Source organism: Choloepus didactylus, chromosome 1 (genome assembly GCF_015220235.1).
Source record: "Choloepus didactylus isolate mChoDid1 chromosome 1, mChoDid1.pri, whole genome shotgun sequence".
NCBI classification, from domain to species: domain Eukaryota; kingdom Metazoa; phylum Chordata; class Mammalia; order Pilosa; family Megalonychidae; genus Choloepus; species Choloepus didactylus.
In genome coordinates this window covers 134,883,943-134,895,928 of record NC_051307.1, presented here as the reverse complement: position 1 = coordinate 134,895,928, position 11,986 = coordinate 134,883,943, and the positions used below count along the sequence as shown (strand labels likewise).

At 43.7% G+C, this 11,986-nt stretch overlaps 1 protein-coding gene across 1 annotated transcript; it reads left to right on the top strand.

Annotated features, from left to right (window-relative positions):
* The first annotated feature begins 1,048 nt into the window (after positions 1-1,048).
* IL12A (interleukin 12A) lies at positions 1,049-7,389 on the top strand. Its single transcript, XM_037841802.1, has 7 exons — positions 1,049-1,348; positions 1,987-2,132; positions 4,729-4,842; positions 5,063-5,104; positions 5,186-5,227; positions 5,318-5,461; positions 7,044-7,389. The coding sequence occupies exons 1-7, from the start codon at positions 1,333-1,335 to the stop codon at positions 7,197-7,199; spliced, it is 660 nt and encodes a 219-aa protein (XP_037697730.1). The 5' UTR covers positions 1,049-1,332; the 3' UTR covers positions 7,200-7,389.
* Positions 7,390-11,986: the final 4,597 nt, after the last annotated feature.

The following is an 11,986-nucleotide window of genomic DNA, read 5'->3' as shown; positions in this document are numbered from 1 at the left end:
CCAAGTCAGGTTCCCTCTCTGCCCTGAGAACCCCTTCTGCCCACCCTTGGCTCTCCATCCTGAATGGGGCCTTAGTCAGGCCCTCTCAACTGCTGACACCTGAGATCCATCCCCCATGCTGCTGCAGGAGGAATCCTCCCATCATGCAAACCATGTCTCCCGGAATAAAAACCCACTGGGATCCCCACCGCCCTCAGAAGGGGCATGCAAACCTTAGTGTGGCAACACATCACAGCACAGCTCCATCATCCTCTCTAACCCACATCTTGCCAGCCTCCCACACTCCCACCTCCCTCTACCCTTACTGACTTCTGACCCCTCTGCCTGCCCCCTGGCTAGAGCTTGCATGGGATTCCACCTCAAGTGATCTAATGCAGACTCATCCTTCAACACTGAGGTCAGGGGCCTCCTGCTCCTGAGAGCTGTTTCTGACTCTTTGTCCCCATTGCTCCTGCTGAGGTACCTCTCTCTGGGATCATCCTAAGACCCTGTGCGCCATCCCTCTAAGTCTTAACTCTTCTCTCCTGGACACTGTAAGAAACTGGATTATATAGTTATTGCACAACCAGCCTGGTTTCATGTCTTTCCATGTTTAAGTTAAGACTCATGAACAAAACACATCAAGTCAAGAGTTAGTACGGAAGTGCCACAAAGGGTCCTGGTTTTGTTCACTGCCAGGTGCCCCCCCACGTGGCACAATGTCTGCCCGGCACACAGTGGGCCATGTGGATGGGTGGATGGATGGATGGATGGATGGATGGATGGCTTGCCTTCCCCCATCCAGAACTAGGCGGGAGGTTCCGATCAGATCCGAGTGCATCCAGGAGCTATGGGATGAAAAGTTGGTGGCACTCGTGCGCTCCCTTGGGAGGGGGCGCTGTACTGCGATGGGGCAGGCGCCAGGCTGCTGGGGATGTGCAGCCGAGGCTAAGGACTGGGATTTGCGGGCGAGGCGGAGCAGGTGGCGGGGGGGGGGGGGGGTCGGGTCAGCCAGGGGACCCTGCTCCGGGTTGCGCGAATTTCGCTTTCGCTTTGGGCAGGGCCGGAGGCGGCGGGGCCGTCCCGAAAAGACTGCGGCCGGGCACCGGGGAGTTAATCCGAAAGCGCCGCAAGCCCCGCGGGCCGGACTCCGCGTGTCACCGAGAAGCTGATGTAGGGAGATTCAGAAAGAAAGAAAGCAATAGACAGAGTCCTGGGAAAGTCCTGCCGCGGCCTTTAGGCAATTATAAAAATGTGACCCCCTCGGTCCGCCTTCCAGCCACCACCCTCACCTGCTGTGTCCACCCGTCGGCGCTCAGCTGCTGCCCAGCTCCTGCGCGGCGTCCGCTCAGCATGTGCCCGATGCGCAGTGAGTACCCAACCCGCGCCCGAGACTCTGGCCCTGCAGTGGGGAGGGGCGGCAGCCCGGGAAGAGCAGGCAGAAACTTGGGACCGGCTAAGGAGAGACAGGAAGACAATCTGTAATCTCGTCCAGGGCAAAGAAAGGCGGAAAGAACTAGTATTGTGCCCGTAACGTATGCTAACTAGGACATTGTTTCCTTTCATCTTGAAATAGTCCCACAAGCCAAGTGTCATTATCCCCACTTCACAGATGAGAAACTGAGGCACAGCGCGGTAGGTGCCTTTCCCAGGGTCCTTCAGTTTCAGCTCTAAAAGGGCAGAACTCTAAAGACTCCAAAGAGAGGCCTTGTCACCCCGCCGTTTCCAAGACACTGGGTCGTGAGCCTGGGTGAGTCACTTCACCACCTGGCCTCAGTTTCCGATTCATGAAATGGGGGCTTCCTCTGAGTGAACTCTGAGGGGCCCTAGAGTAAAGCCCTGCCTTCCAAAAACTTGGTTTATCTCTCAGGTGTTGGAGGAAGATTGGTGGTAAATGGATCAGGATTGGTGCAGAGAACACATGGATGAGTGAAGAAAGCCAGATGGGTGGAAGGTGAAGGCAGGGCAAACCTGGGGAAAAGCTCAGCCTGTCCTTCCTTCTTCCAGGCCTCCTCCTTGTGGTCACCCTTGTCCTCCTGGACCGCCTCAGCTTGGCCAGGAATCTCCCTACAGCCATACCAGGCCCTGGAATGTTCCGGTGCCTTGACCACTCCCAAAACCTCCTGAAAGCCATCAGTGACATGCTTCAAAAGGTGAGCTTTTCAGTGTCCTTGTTCCCACATTGCAACCTGTCTATGGAAGGGGTTTCTGGGAGCCTCTGGTCACCTATAGGAAATGCAGGAGTTAATCAGCAGCTGTCAAGAGAGGGAGAGGGAACTTTACAAATGGCCCAACTATTAGCTGAAGAGTCTCAATGAAATTGTGTCTCCAGAGAAAGCAAGTGTGGTAATAAATTATAATGGCATTCATTTTGGCTGTGTCTACACAGAGGGAAGTAGATATTTACAGTGTTCCCTGTAGCCCGCCAACAAAGATGAAATTGTGTCAGGTCCACACTGCTTCTCTGACACCACTTGTCAATCCAGGAAACAGTTATTAGATGCATACTCTCTGCTCCCAGGGCTACAAAAATGAATAAAACTTGCCCTGCACATGGCTCACCAGCTTCCAGTCTGATGATGCAGGACGTTGTCAGAGCAGCTATATTTCAGGGAGGCCTGTTAACTTTACATGTCCAGTCTTCTAGGGGAAGAGTTATCTAATTTTATTTATAGTCTCACTCATTTTTTTAATCTCATGTTTTAATGAAAAAAAAATTTTTTTCATTTTTAACCTTGTTCTAATAGCTATTGCTTTTGCTGCAAAGACCAAAGTCTGATGTTCTAAACAGATGATCTTTTGCCTTTCTGGTGTACAGTAAATCTTTCTTGAGTATTTTCTAGCTTGTTGCTTTATGAATATCTTGAGGTCAGCTTAATGCCCAAGACTTCCTTAAAAAACTCTTTTTTTCCCTTCTAATCTTTCGTAATGTGCTCTCAATTGCTCCCCACCGTTCAATCAGTCTTAATTATGAAGGCAGTCACCAAGTGAAAAGGGCAGAGATAGGTGTTTTGATTCCTGAAGAAAAGTTCAATATGGATAAAATTTAGGGGCACCAATAAAGATAGATGCTTTATGTGAAAAAAGCTGACTCTTTTACTCCTAGATGCAGTATTGAAGGTCAAAAGATTACAGAATTCAGTTTTATACTTTTTGTACTATTCCTTTGTCAAATTTGCCAGAACAACTCAAGTGGCTGCTGCAGAGAACCTAGGTGGCCAATGTGCAGTTCGCAGGCCACATCTTTTCCACAGATTTATAGAATTTGGCCCATGTGTTGTTGTTGTTTTTTAAATTTCCAGCTTCTCTTGAAAAAATATCTGAAGAATTGCAACTCTGAGTCCACACTTTCAAATCTAACTCTTTACAACCTACCCAGAATAGTGGTTTCCCAATTCTGCTTAAACATTTCCAGGGACAATGCTTTGGTTTCCTTTTGCTGCTGTAACAAATTAACACAAACGCAGAGGCTTAGAACAGTGTATATTTATTATCTTATAGTTCTGGAGGTCAGAAATCTGAAATGGTTTTCACTGGGCTAAAATCAGGTGTCGACAGGGCTGTGTTCCCACTGGAGGCTCTAGGGGAGACATCATTTTCTTACCTTTTCCACCTTATAGAGGCTGCCCTCATTCCTTGGCTCACAACCTCCTTCCATCTTCAAAGCCAGTAATGGACAATTGACTCTTTCTTGTGCTGCATCAGTCTGACACTGACTCACCTGCCTGCCTCTTCCACTTTTAAGTATCCTGTGATTACACTGGGTCCACCCAGATAATCCAGGATAATCTCCCCATTCAAGATCAGCTGACTAGCAACCTTCATTCCTCCTGCAACCTTAATTCCCCCTCGCCATGTGATATAACATATTCACATATTCTAGGGATTAGGACATGGACTTCTTTGCGGGACCATTATTCTGCATACCGACGACAGGGATCTTACTCTTTGTTCCCAAACACTCCCTGCACTTTCAGGCCTTGAGTCACAGCTCCTACAATTCTTTCTGCCTGAAATTGCCCCTCCTTCTCCACCTGCCGACAGCACTTTCCAACTGCTGACGTCTTCTAGTCAGTTGGGGATTTGCCTGTCTCCATTGCTAAGCTTCAAATTCCGAATTCCAAGAAAGCATAATACAGTCCTCTTTATCACACCCTTTAGTGCCTAAGGCAGTGCCTGGGACACATCAGGCTCGTCGAATGGAAAAACAATCCCAATCTTCCATCAGCAAGTTGTTGACTTCTTAAGATAAATTTCATAATTATATTCAATATTGCTTTCCAGTATGCTGGTAAGAAGACATCTCTGTCCGTGTGTGTGTGTGTTTGCAAATTAGATTTCCACTTGTCTTTAGGGTTGGCATGTTTGTTGTACCCATCAAGCTCACTGTGACCTTAACAGTTCCTCCTTTAGAAGTTATACTTGAAAAGGATATTCATAAAACACAGTCTCTTTGACAAAAGAGAAAAAACAACTGTTTTCACCAGAAGCAAGTGTCACAGTGTGGTGTAGATGCTGATTAGCATGGCCTGTTGAAATGATTTATAGTGTTTACATAATGGAAAAACCTGTCATCCAGAGAAACATGTCCTAAGCAAAGGGAGAGGAGAGAGGGAGAAAGAATATGTGACCTATTTCCTCTTGTCTTATGAAGAGCCAGAATTTCCTACTGGTCCCCTGGGGTGCCAGCCTCACAGAAGCCAGGTTCCCCCTTAATTTTACAAAGTTTTTCCTTCTGTTTTTTTACAGGTCACACAAACCTTAGAATTTTACTCTTGCACTTCTGAAGAGATTGATCATGAAGACATCACAAAAAATACAACCAGCACACTGAAGGCCTGTTTACCACTGGAATTAACCACGGTATAAAAAAATGCAATACAGCTAAGAGCTGTGTATCACACCTCACCTCCTTGCAAGACTTTGCATGGTTCTGGAGTTCATCATCTTGGGACTTTAACAAGTCCCACTTCAGAAGTTAGATGTGAAAAAGATTTATGAAAACAGATATGTTTGAAAAGAAAAATCAGAAAAGCTCATATTATGAAGGAATATAATCAATGTCTGATTTTTCTTTCTCTAGAATGAAAGTTGCCTGGCTTCCAGAGAGACATCTTTCATAACTGTAAGTCAGAAAATTTTATAATATGGATTTCGGCCCATATTATGAATTTATGTCATTGATGTCTAATATATTTCCTTCTAGAATGGGAGTTGCCTAGCCTCCAGGAAGACCTCTTTTATGATGGTAAGCCAATAATTCTTTCCTCAAATGTGATGGGGCAAAAGTTTTTAGCCCATTTCAGTGGTTCCATCCCTGTTTCATCATGTCTCCCAGACCCTGTGCCTTAGTAGTATCTATGAGGACCTGAAGATGTACCAGGTGGAGTTCAAGACCATGAATGCAACGCTCCTGATGGACCCTAAGAGGCAGATCTTTCTGGATCAAAACATGCTGGCAGCTATTGACAACCTAATGCAGGTGCGGTCTCCACCCTATCTATGAGATTGCCCTCTTAATACCGAAGAAAGCAGGCCAGGGTCCCTGATGAAGAGGTTGAAAATCAGCCCTTCCAGGATTGGGAGAAGTCTGATATTTGCCTTTGAAAACCCATGCATTTGCATCATTTGTGGGAGACAGCCTGGAGAGTGCCCTCTTCAGGGAGAACAAACATGAGCAGACCACATTAAGAAAAGCAGCCTCCCATTTGTTGGCCACCCGGTATGCACTGGGCTCTCTTCAAGTGCTTTGCATACATTTTCTTATTCTGGCCCCACAACAACCATATAGGGTCTGTACTATTATGCCTTCACCTTAAAAAGGAGGAAACCAAATCTTAGAGAGTTAAAGCACTTGTCTAAAGTCACACAACTTTTAAATGGCAGAGCCAGGATATGAACCCCCATTAAAGGGATTCCACTACACTGATCTCACTCACCCTTAAAGGCTCCAGAATGTACATCCCAGGGGCCAGCATCTTTATCTGCAAATCTTCCTAGAGAAAACAGATAGGGCTGGTGCCTGGTTTTGATCTATTTTGAATCAAAGTGTGAATCAAATGAAGTAATGATCTATCATCTGGAAACATCTACAATGTTACTTGTAGACAAGAACTTGCTTTGAAATTTTCTGAATCACCGTAGCACATGATACTAAAATAAAACATAGAAATATTCACATGAGAGCAGGTGAGTGCCTTGGTGAATAGAGCATAGAATAAAAACACGGTGACAGAACTCATTGCCTGAAAAGGGATTGATTGATTGATTGACTTCCAAATTACTTTTTTGGAAGACAGTGAACTTCATGCAAGTATCAAAGACTGTTGCTACCCTCCTGAGAGGCTGTAGTTGATATTTCATTTTTAAAAACCCTCTCAGGACCAAGAGTGGGGTAATTTGGGCTCTGGAATCTATTCTACCAGTAACTAGATAACTGTGCCCAAACTCATTAACCCCCGAGCCTCAATTTCTTCCTCTGTAAAATGGGATGCCTTTCTTTTAGGTCTGAGTGTGTGTGTGTGTGTGTGTGAAACAAGTGACAGTATTGATCATTGTGCAAGTATAAAGTCTTATGTCATCAAATCAAAGGCTAAAATTGGGAAATCCACTGTTGGGTATATTTATCTTCTGACACAAATGGAATGTCTTTAGTAAACAGGTCCACAACTGATACAGAGTTCTGATCAATAGCAATCAATCACCTCCCCATTCTAAAAAGAACTTGGCTTCTTAATATAGCATATATAAAAATTAATTAGATATTGCAGCAGATGTCCTCCTAACAAAATTGATCCTAAAACAAGACGACTCCCACTGATGATTTTCTAAATAGCTTTAAGGGTCTTTCAGAGCTCACTGAAGATATCTGTGCTTGGATAATGACTATTTCTTCTCTCAGGGTTGCCTGGCCATCTGGCTGGGAGTAAGAGTGGGTTGGGTTTAGGAAATGTAATAAGGGGAGTGTGTTGCAGGCTCTGAGACATGTATTGGCATCACTCATTTTTACGGATGTTTTAATTTTGGAATATCATCTATATCATGCTCAATATATATTCTCTTAGGCCCTGAATTTCAGCAGTGAGACCGTGTCACCAAAACCCTCCCTTGAAGAGCCGGATTTTTATAAAACTAAAATGAAGCTCTGCATACTTCTTCATGCTTTCAGAATTCGTGCAGTGACTATCAACAGAATGATGAGCTATCTGAATTCTTCCTAAAGAGCTAAGGAAATGCTTTAATAGAAAAAAGCAGGAATTTATAAGCTATTTCCATACCAAAGTGTTTGTAGAAACAAATTATCAAGCATAATTTATTTTAAAGTATTTATTTATATAATTTTGTGTTCATGAAAGCATGTGGACTAACTTATATTTATTTATGTTATATTTATTGAAATATTTATTATCAAGTGACTTTGAAAAATATCTTATAAATGTTCTAAAAATAAAATGATATTGAATAAAAATAATTCTTGTATTTTTGTAATGTAATTGGAATTCTTTAAGTGAAACTATACATTGGGGGAAAACTAAACTTTGATGAAATATGAACTAAATTACCTTAGAAAGGATACCACAGTGTTTTCGTGTTTCCTTTACTCTCATTAATGGGAGCTTAGTAAGCCTAAATATGCTTTAATATTGTGGCAATCAAGTGAGTTATGCTTTTTGAAAGTACACTTGATTTTTGTTCAACATCTGGATCTAAAAGTAAAATACATAAAAATGTTTTCCTTAGTAATCACAGCCCCATTACACACTGTACTTTAGAAAAATACATAATAATATTCTTCAACTGTGAAGAATACCATTAAAAGACCTCCTAGTTAAATTCTTCTAATGTTTCTTCAGGCTCTCAAGAGGGATGTTCCAGTTTGCTAATGCTGCCAGGATGCAAAACACCAGAAATGGACTGACTTTTATAAAAGGGGGGTTATTTGGTTACACAGTTACAGTCTTAAGGCCATAAAGTGTCCAGGGTAACACATCAACAATCGGGTACCTTCACTGGAGGATGGTCAATGGCTCCAGAAAACCTCTGTTAGCTGGGAAGTCACATGGCTGGCGTCTGCTCGAGTTCTGGTTTCAAAATGGCTTTCTTTCAGGATGTTCCTTCCTAGGCTGCACCTTCTCTTCAAAATGTCACTCTTAGTTGCTCTTGGGGTGTTTGTCCTTTCTTAGTTTCTCCAGAGCAAAAGTCTGCATTCAAAAGCTGCGGTCGGGGTTACTGCTTCTAGGGGGAGTGGCGGCCGGTAGCCGAGCCCTCAGCTCTCGGGGCTGCTTAAAGGGTACCGGCGGCGGGGGCTCTTTCCCGGAGGCGAGGGCGAGGCGGAGGACGTGGCCAGGGTCCTCGGCGAGAGGCGTGCAAGGTATGGAGGGCGGCGATAAGGACAAAAACACTCTTCATCCAGTAGGAGTATGCGCCAAAGAGATTTATTCAGGGGTGATTACAGGTTATATAGGCTGGTAAGAGGGGCAGGGCTGGAAAGGAGGTGAAGTAGCCTAAAATGGCAATACTGAAGGGAGAGGGGCTAGGATTGGTTCTGAGAGGACGCAGGAGCCGTTGCAGCGGGCGGGGGTTGTTCTGGCCACGGTGCATGCGCGCTGGCGGTGGCAGGAGTGGCCTTGGCACAAGGGAGTATGTGGGTAAGATAAGGAAGTGGGGAAAGGGCAGTTGGGAGAAAGGCGGTTTCCTCCGGCAAGCCTCCCCTGCCAGTGGCATTTTGGGTGAGGAAAAGGGAGCTGCCTTGACCTCGCTCCTCAGGCTCGGGGGGGCTGCAGAGGGCACTCACGCCCGTACCTACTACCCTCCCCAGGGGGTGATCAGGTCCCCTGGCCCAGGCCTGGTAAGTCGAGGCACAAGCTCAGTCCCCGCAAAAAGCCATCTCCAAAATGTCTCTGTAAGTTGCAGCAACTCTCGCAGCTCCTGTGCATTCTTCAAAGTGTCCCTCTTGGCTGTAGCAAGCTCACTCCTCCTGTCTGAGCTCATATAGTGCTCTAGCAAACTAATCAAGGCCCATGCTGAATGGGCGGGGCCACACCTCCATGGAAATTATCCAGAGTTATCACCCGTAGTTGGGTGGGGTGCTTCTCCATGGAAACAACCTAATCCAAATGTTCCAACTTAAACACCAATACGTCTGCCCCCACAAGACTGCACCAAAGAACATGGCTTTTTGTGGGGGACACAATACATACAAACCGGCACAAGGGAGTTGTTTCTAAATTACAACCAGAAAAACTCAAATTATACACAACTTAAAATTATGTAACTTTTGCCTGAACCACATGGTTAACTGCCTCGCTTTGGCTTTACAGATGGGCTCTTAATGACCTAAATATTAAGTTCAATTATTTTTTACTCTCTAAACCATGTGAATTTTAAAAGAGTTACCTGATAGAATACCAAATAATTTTAGTACTTGGATCATCATAGTCTTCCTTGTTAAGAAAAAGCTATAAAAACCAAAATATTTGGAGTAACCCCCTTTCTTCATGTCAATCCTCCCCATCAAATCCCAATCTTTATCCCTGTGAAATGTGAGATTATGTTTCCGAGGGCGAATATGCACGACCAGCCCAGGTCCACTTTAGTGGCTTCTCCACCAGCCTGAGTGATTTGCAAGTGGTTGACAGGAGTTTCTTGCATTTCAAATCTCAGGTTCCAGGTTTCAGCAGCTTTGATTGTGGGAGGAAGCTAACGGCTGGATGGAGCAGAGGCTGCAGAGAGGCTGCCCCTCCTTACACGGGGTGACAGCTACAGGTTACTCGGAAAAAAGAGGCAGGCAGTTTGTGTGCTGCATGGACTGGGCTTATACAGAGAAGCACTGGTGTTCCTTTGGTCCTAGAAATTACCATGATATGCTCCGAAAACATGACTGGCCCGAGAAACATCTTCATGACTATTTCGTTCTTTATTCCATGGCCGGCTTTCTACTTCTTTTACCTTTTAAGCCTGAGTCTACAATTTATAAGTGGTGTAACATGACCAAGTTGTTTAACCTCGTCCTACCTGTTTCCTCTTCAAAGAAATGGAGATAATATTAGAATCTTCCTCAAAGGATCAGAGCGTGGGTCACATGAAACCACTCCTGCAAAGCATAAGTGCAGCATCTTGTACAATATTGTGCAATGTGCACAATAAGTGTTAATGATTTTTTAAAATTATTATTTCTCTTTTATTCTTTACTGGACCTATTTGGTTAAACCCTTTATGCTACCATTTCCTTATCTGTGAAATTCAGAAAACTGTGGTGCATACTTCACAGTGCCATTGTGAGGATTAAATGACACAGTACAGAGCTGGCACCTAGACAGTGCTCAACATTAATTTTTAAAAGTTCTTAGATTGTTTGTTTAAAGACCTTAACACCTGCCCAATCCCTCCAGAGCACTCAGCATAAGGGGGGTGTTCAGCAGAGAAGACCCCTGGGTGCAAGATAAAAAGAGCAAAAAAGAGAGTCCCTGCCTTCAAAGAACAAAGGGTGGGGAGCAAAGTAACTTAGTAGGACCAAGCACCCCCCCCCCATTGTAGCCTATTCATTTGATTAACAAACCACTTCGTTAAAAAGGAAATAAACTATCAAAGTCTTTCTCACACCAAAGAATGACTTAATCAGAGAATTAACTTCAGAAACATTTAGCTGACAGCTGCCCCACCCAGAGGCCAGAGCTTTGGGGAAAGGGCAGACAAGCAAAGATGTTTACTGGATAACTCAAGAGATGCAAAAGGGTCTTAGACACCCTAAGGAAGAAAGAAAACAAAGGGAAAAAAGGGAAGACAACCAGCCCCGTTCTGGCCCAGACAGTTGGCCTTGTTTGAAGACTAAACATTTGGTTCCAGCTAGCAATGATTTTGACTTCCGATTATAAGACAAAATGCATTATAATATTTTAAGTAAGAAAAAATTCAGTCACATTTTTCAAAACTTAATTTGTGTCCCTGAAAGATTTTATAATAAAAAATTTTAATTTAACTAGATATTTATCAACTTTTGGGCTGAAAGTTATTTGGTAAGTTCAAGTATAAAATTTTCAGTTAAATATATGTATCTTTGAGTATGATATTAAAAATATATACTATTGAAGACAATATATTCATGTAATTTTTTAGAAGTAATAATAGTTAATGCTTCTGTGTGCTTACTAAATGCCAGCGCTGATCAATATCTTTACCACAACTCATATAATCCTCCCAAAAACCCTATGAAAAGGGACTATGTCCTCTTTTTGTGGACAGAAGAACCATGCTCCCACCTTAAGTGGCAGATACCATGATTTGAACCCAGGCAGCCTGGTTCCAGTCCGTGTCCACACCCACTGCACTCTTTTGCCTCTAGAATTACGGTCACCCTGTCAAAGGAAGACTTTCACCATAACCCTGCAAACATTGTCACAATTATTTATGTCTCCTATCTCCCTCACTACTTAAGTGTAGGGAGTGTCATATTATTATATATTTGTTCCCAGCTCCTGCCATTCAAAATAATGGTAAAAAGAGAAAGGGGAATCTTCAGGGGCTTCCATATGTTTCTTGTATCTTTCTTTTCTAATCTAGGAATAAACAAGAAAGCCTTGCATTTTTAAAAGGAAAAATATTTCCATTTAGAAGAAAAAGTTAAAAATGTTTAAATGTACCTGTTTGGTTCAAAATAGTATACATGCTTGTAATGGGGGAGGGGGCGGAATCCAGAATTCACAAGCTTATGATTTAATTAAAATAAAATAAATACTATGGTTTGGGATTACATGGTTTTTGTCCTTCCGAACAACATCCCCCACCAAAAAAAACCACCACACTGGTGAACAAGAGAGCGGTTTACTTCTCTGTTATTTAGATAGCTTAGAAACAAACTCCTGGATAAGAGGTTCAAGAGCATTCCTGTTATCTGCTGGTTTTCACGTTGACAATAGCTCCCGGCTCCCTGCTGGAGCTCTCCCCTCAACGTTCTCCCCTCCAAGCAGCTCCACTTCTTAATGCTTTACCAACGCCAGCTCCAGGCAAG

Coding starts and splice junctions, on each gene's coding strand:
- IL12A (XM_037841802.1), top strand. Junction 5,105..5,185: donor GAGAGACATCTTTCATAACT/GTAAGTCAGAAA, acceptor ATTTCCTTCTAG/AATGGGAGTTGCCTAGCCTC. Junction 5,228..5,317: donor GGAAGACCTCTTTTATGATG/GTAAGCCAATAA, acceptor CATGTCTCCCAG/ACCCTGTGCCTTAGTAGTAT.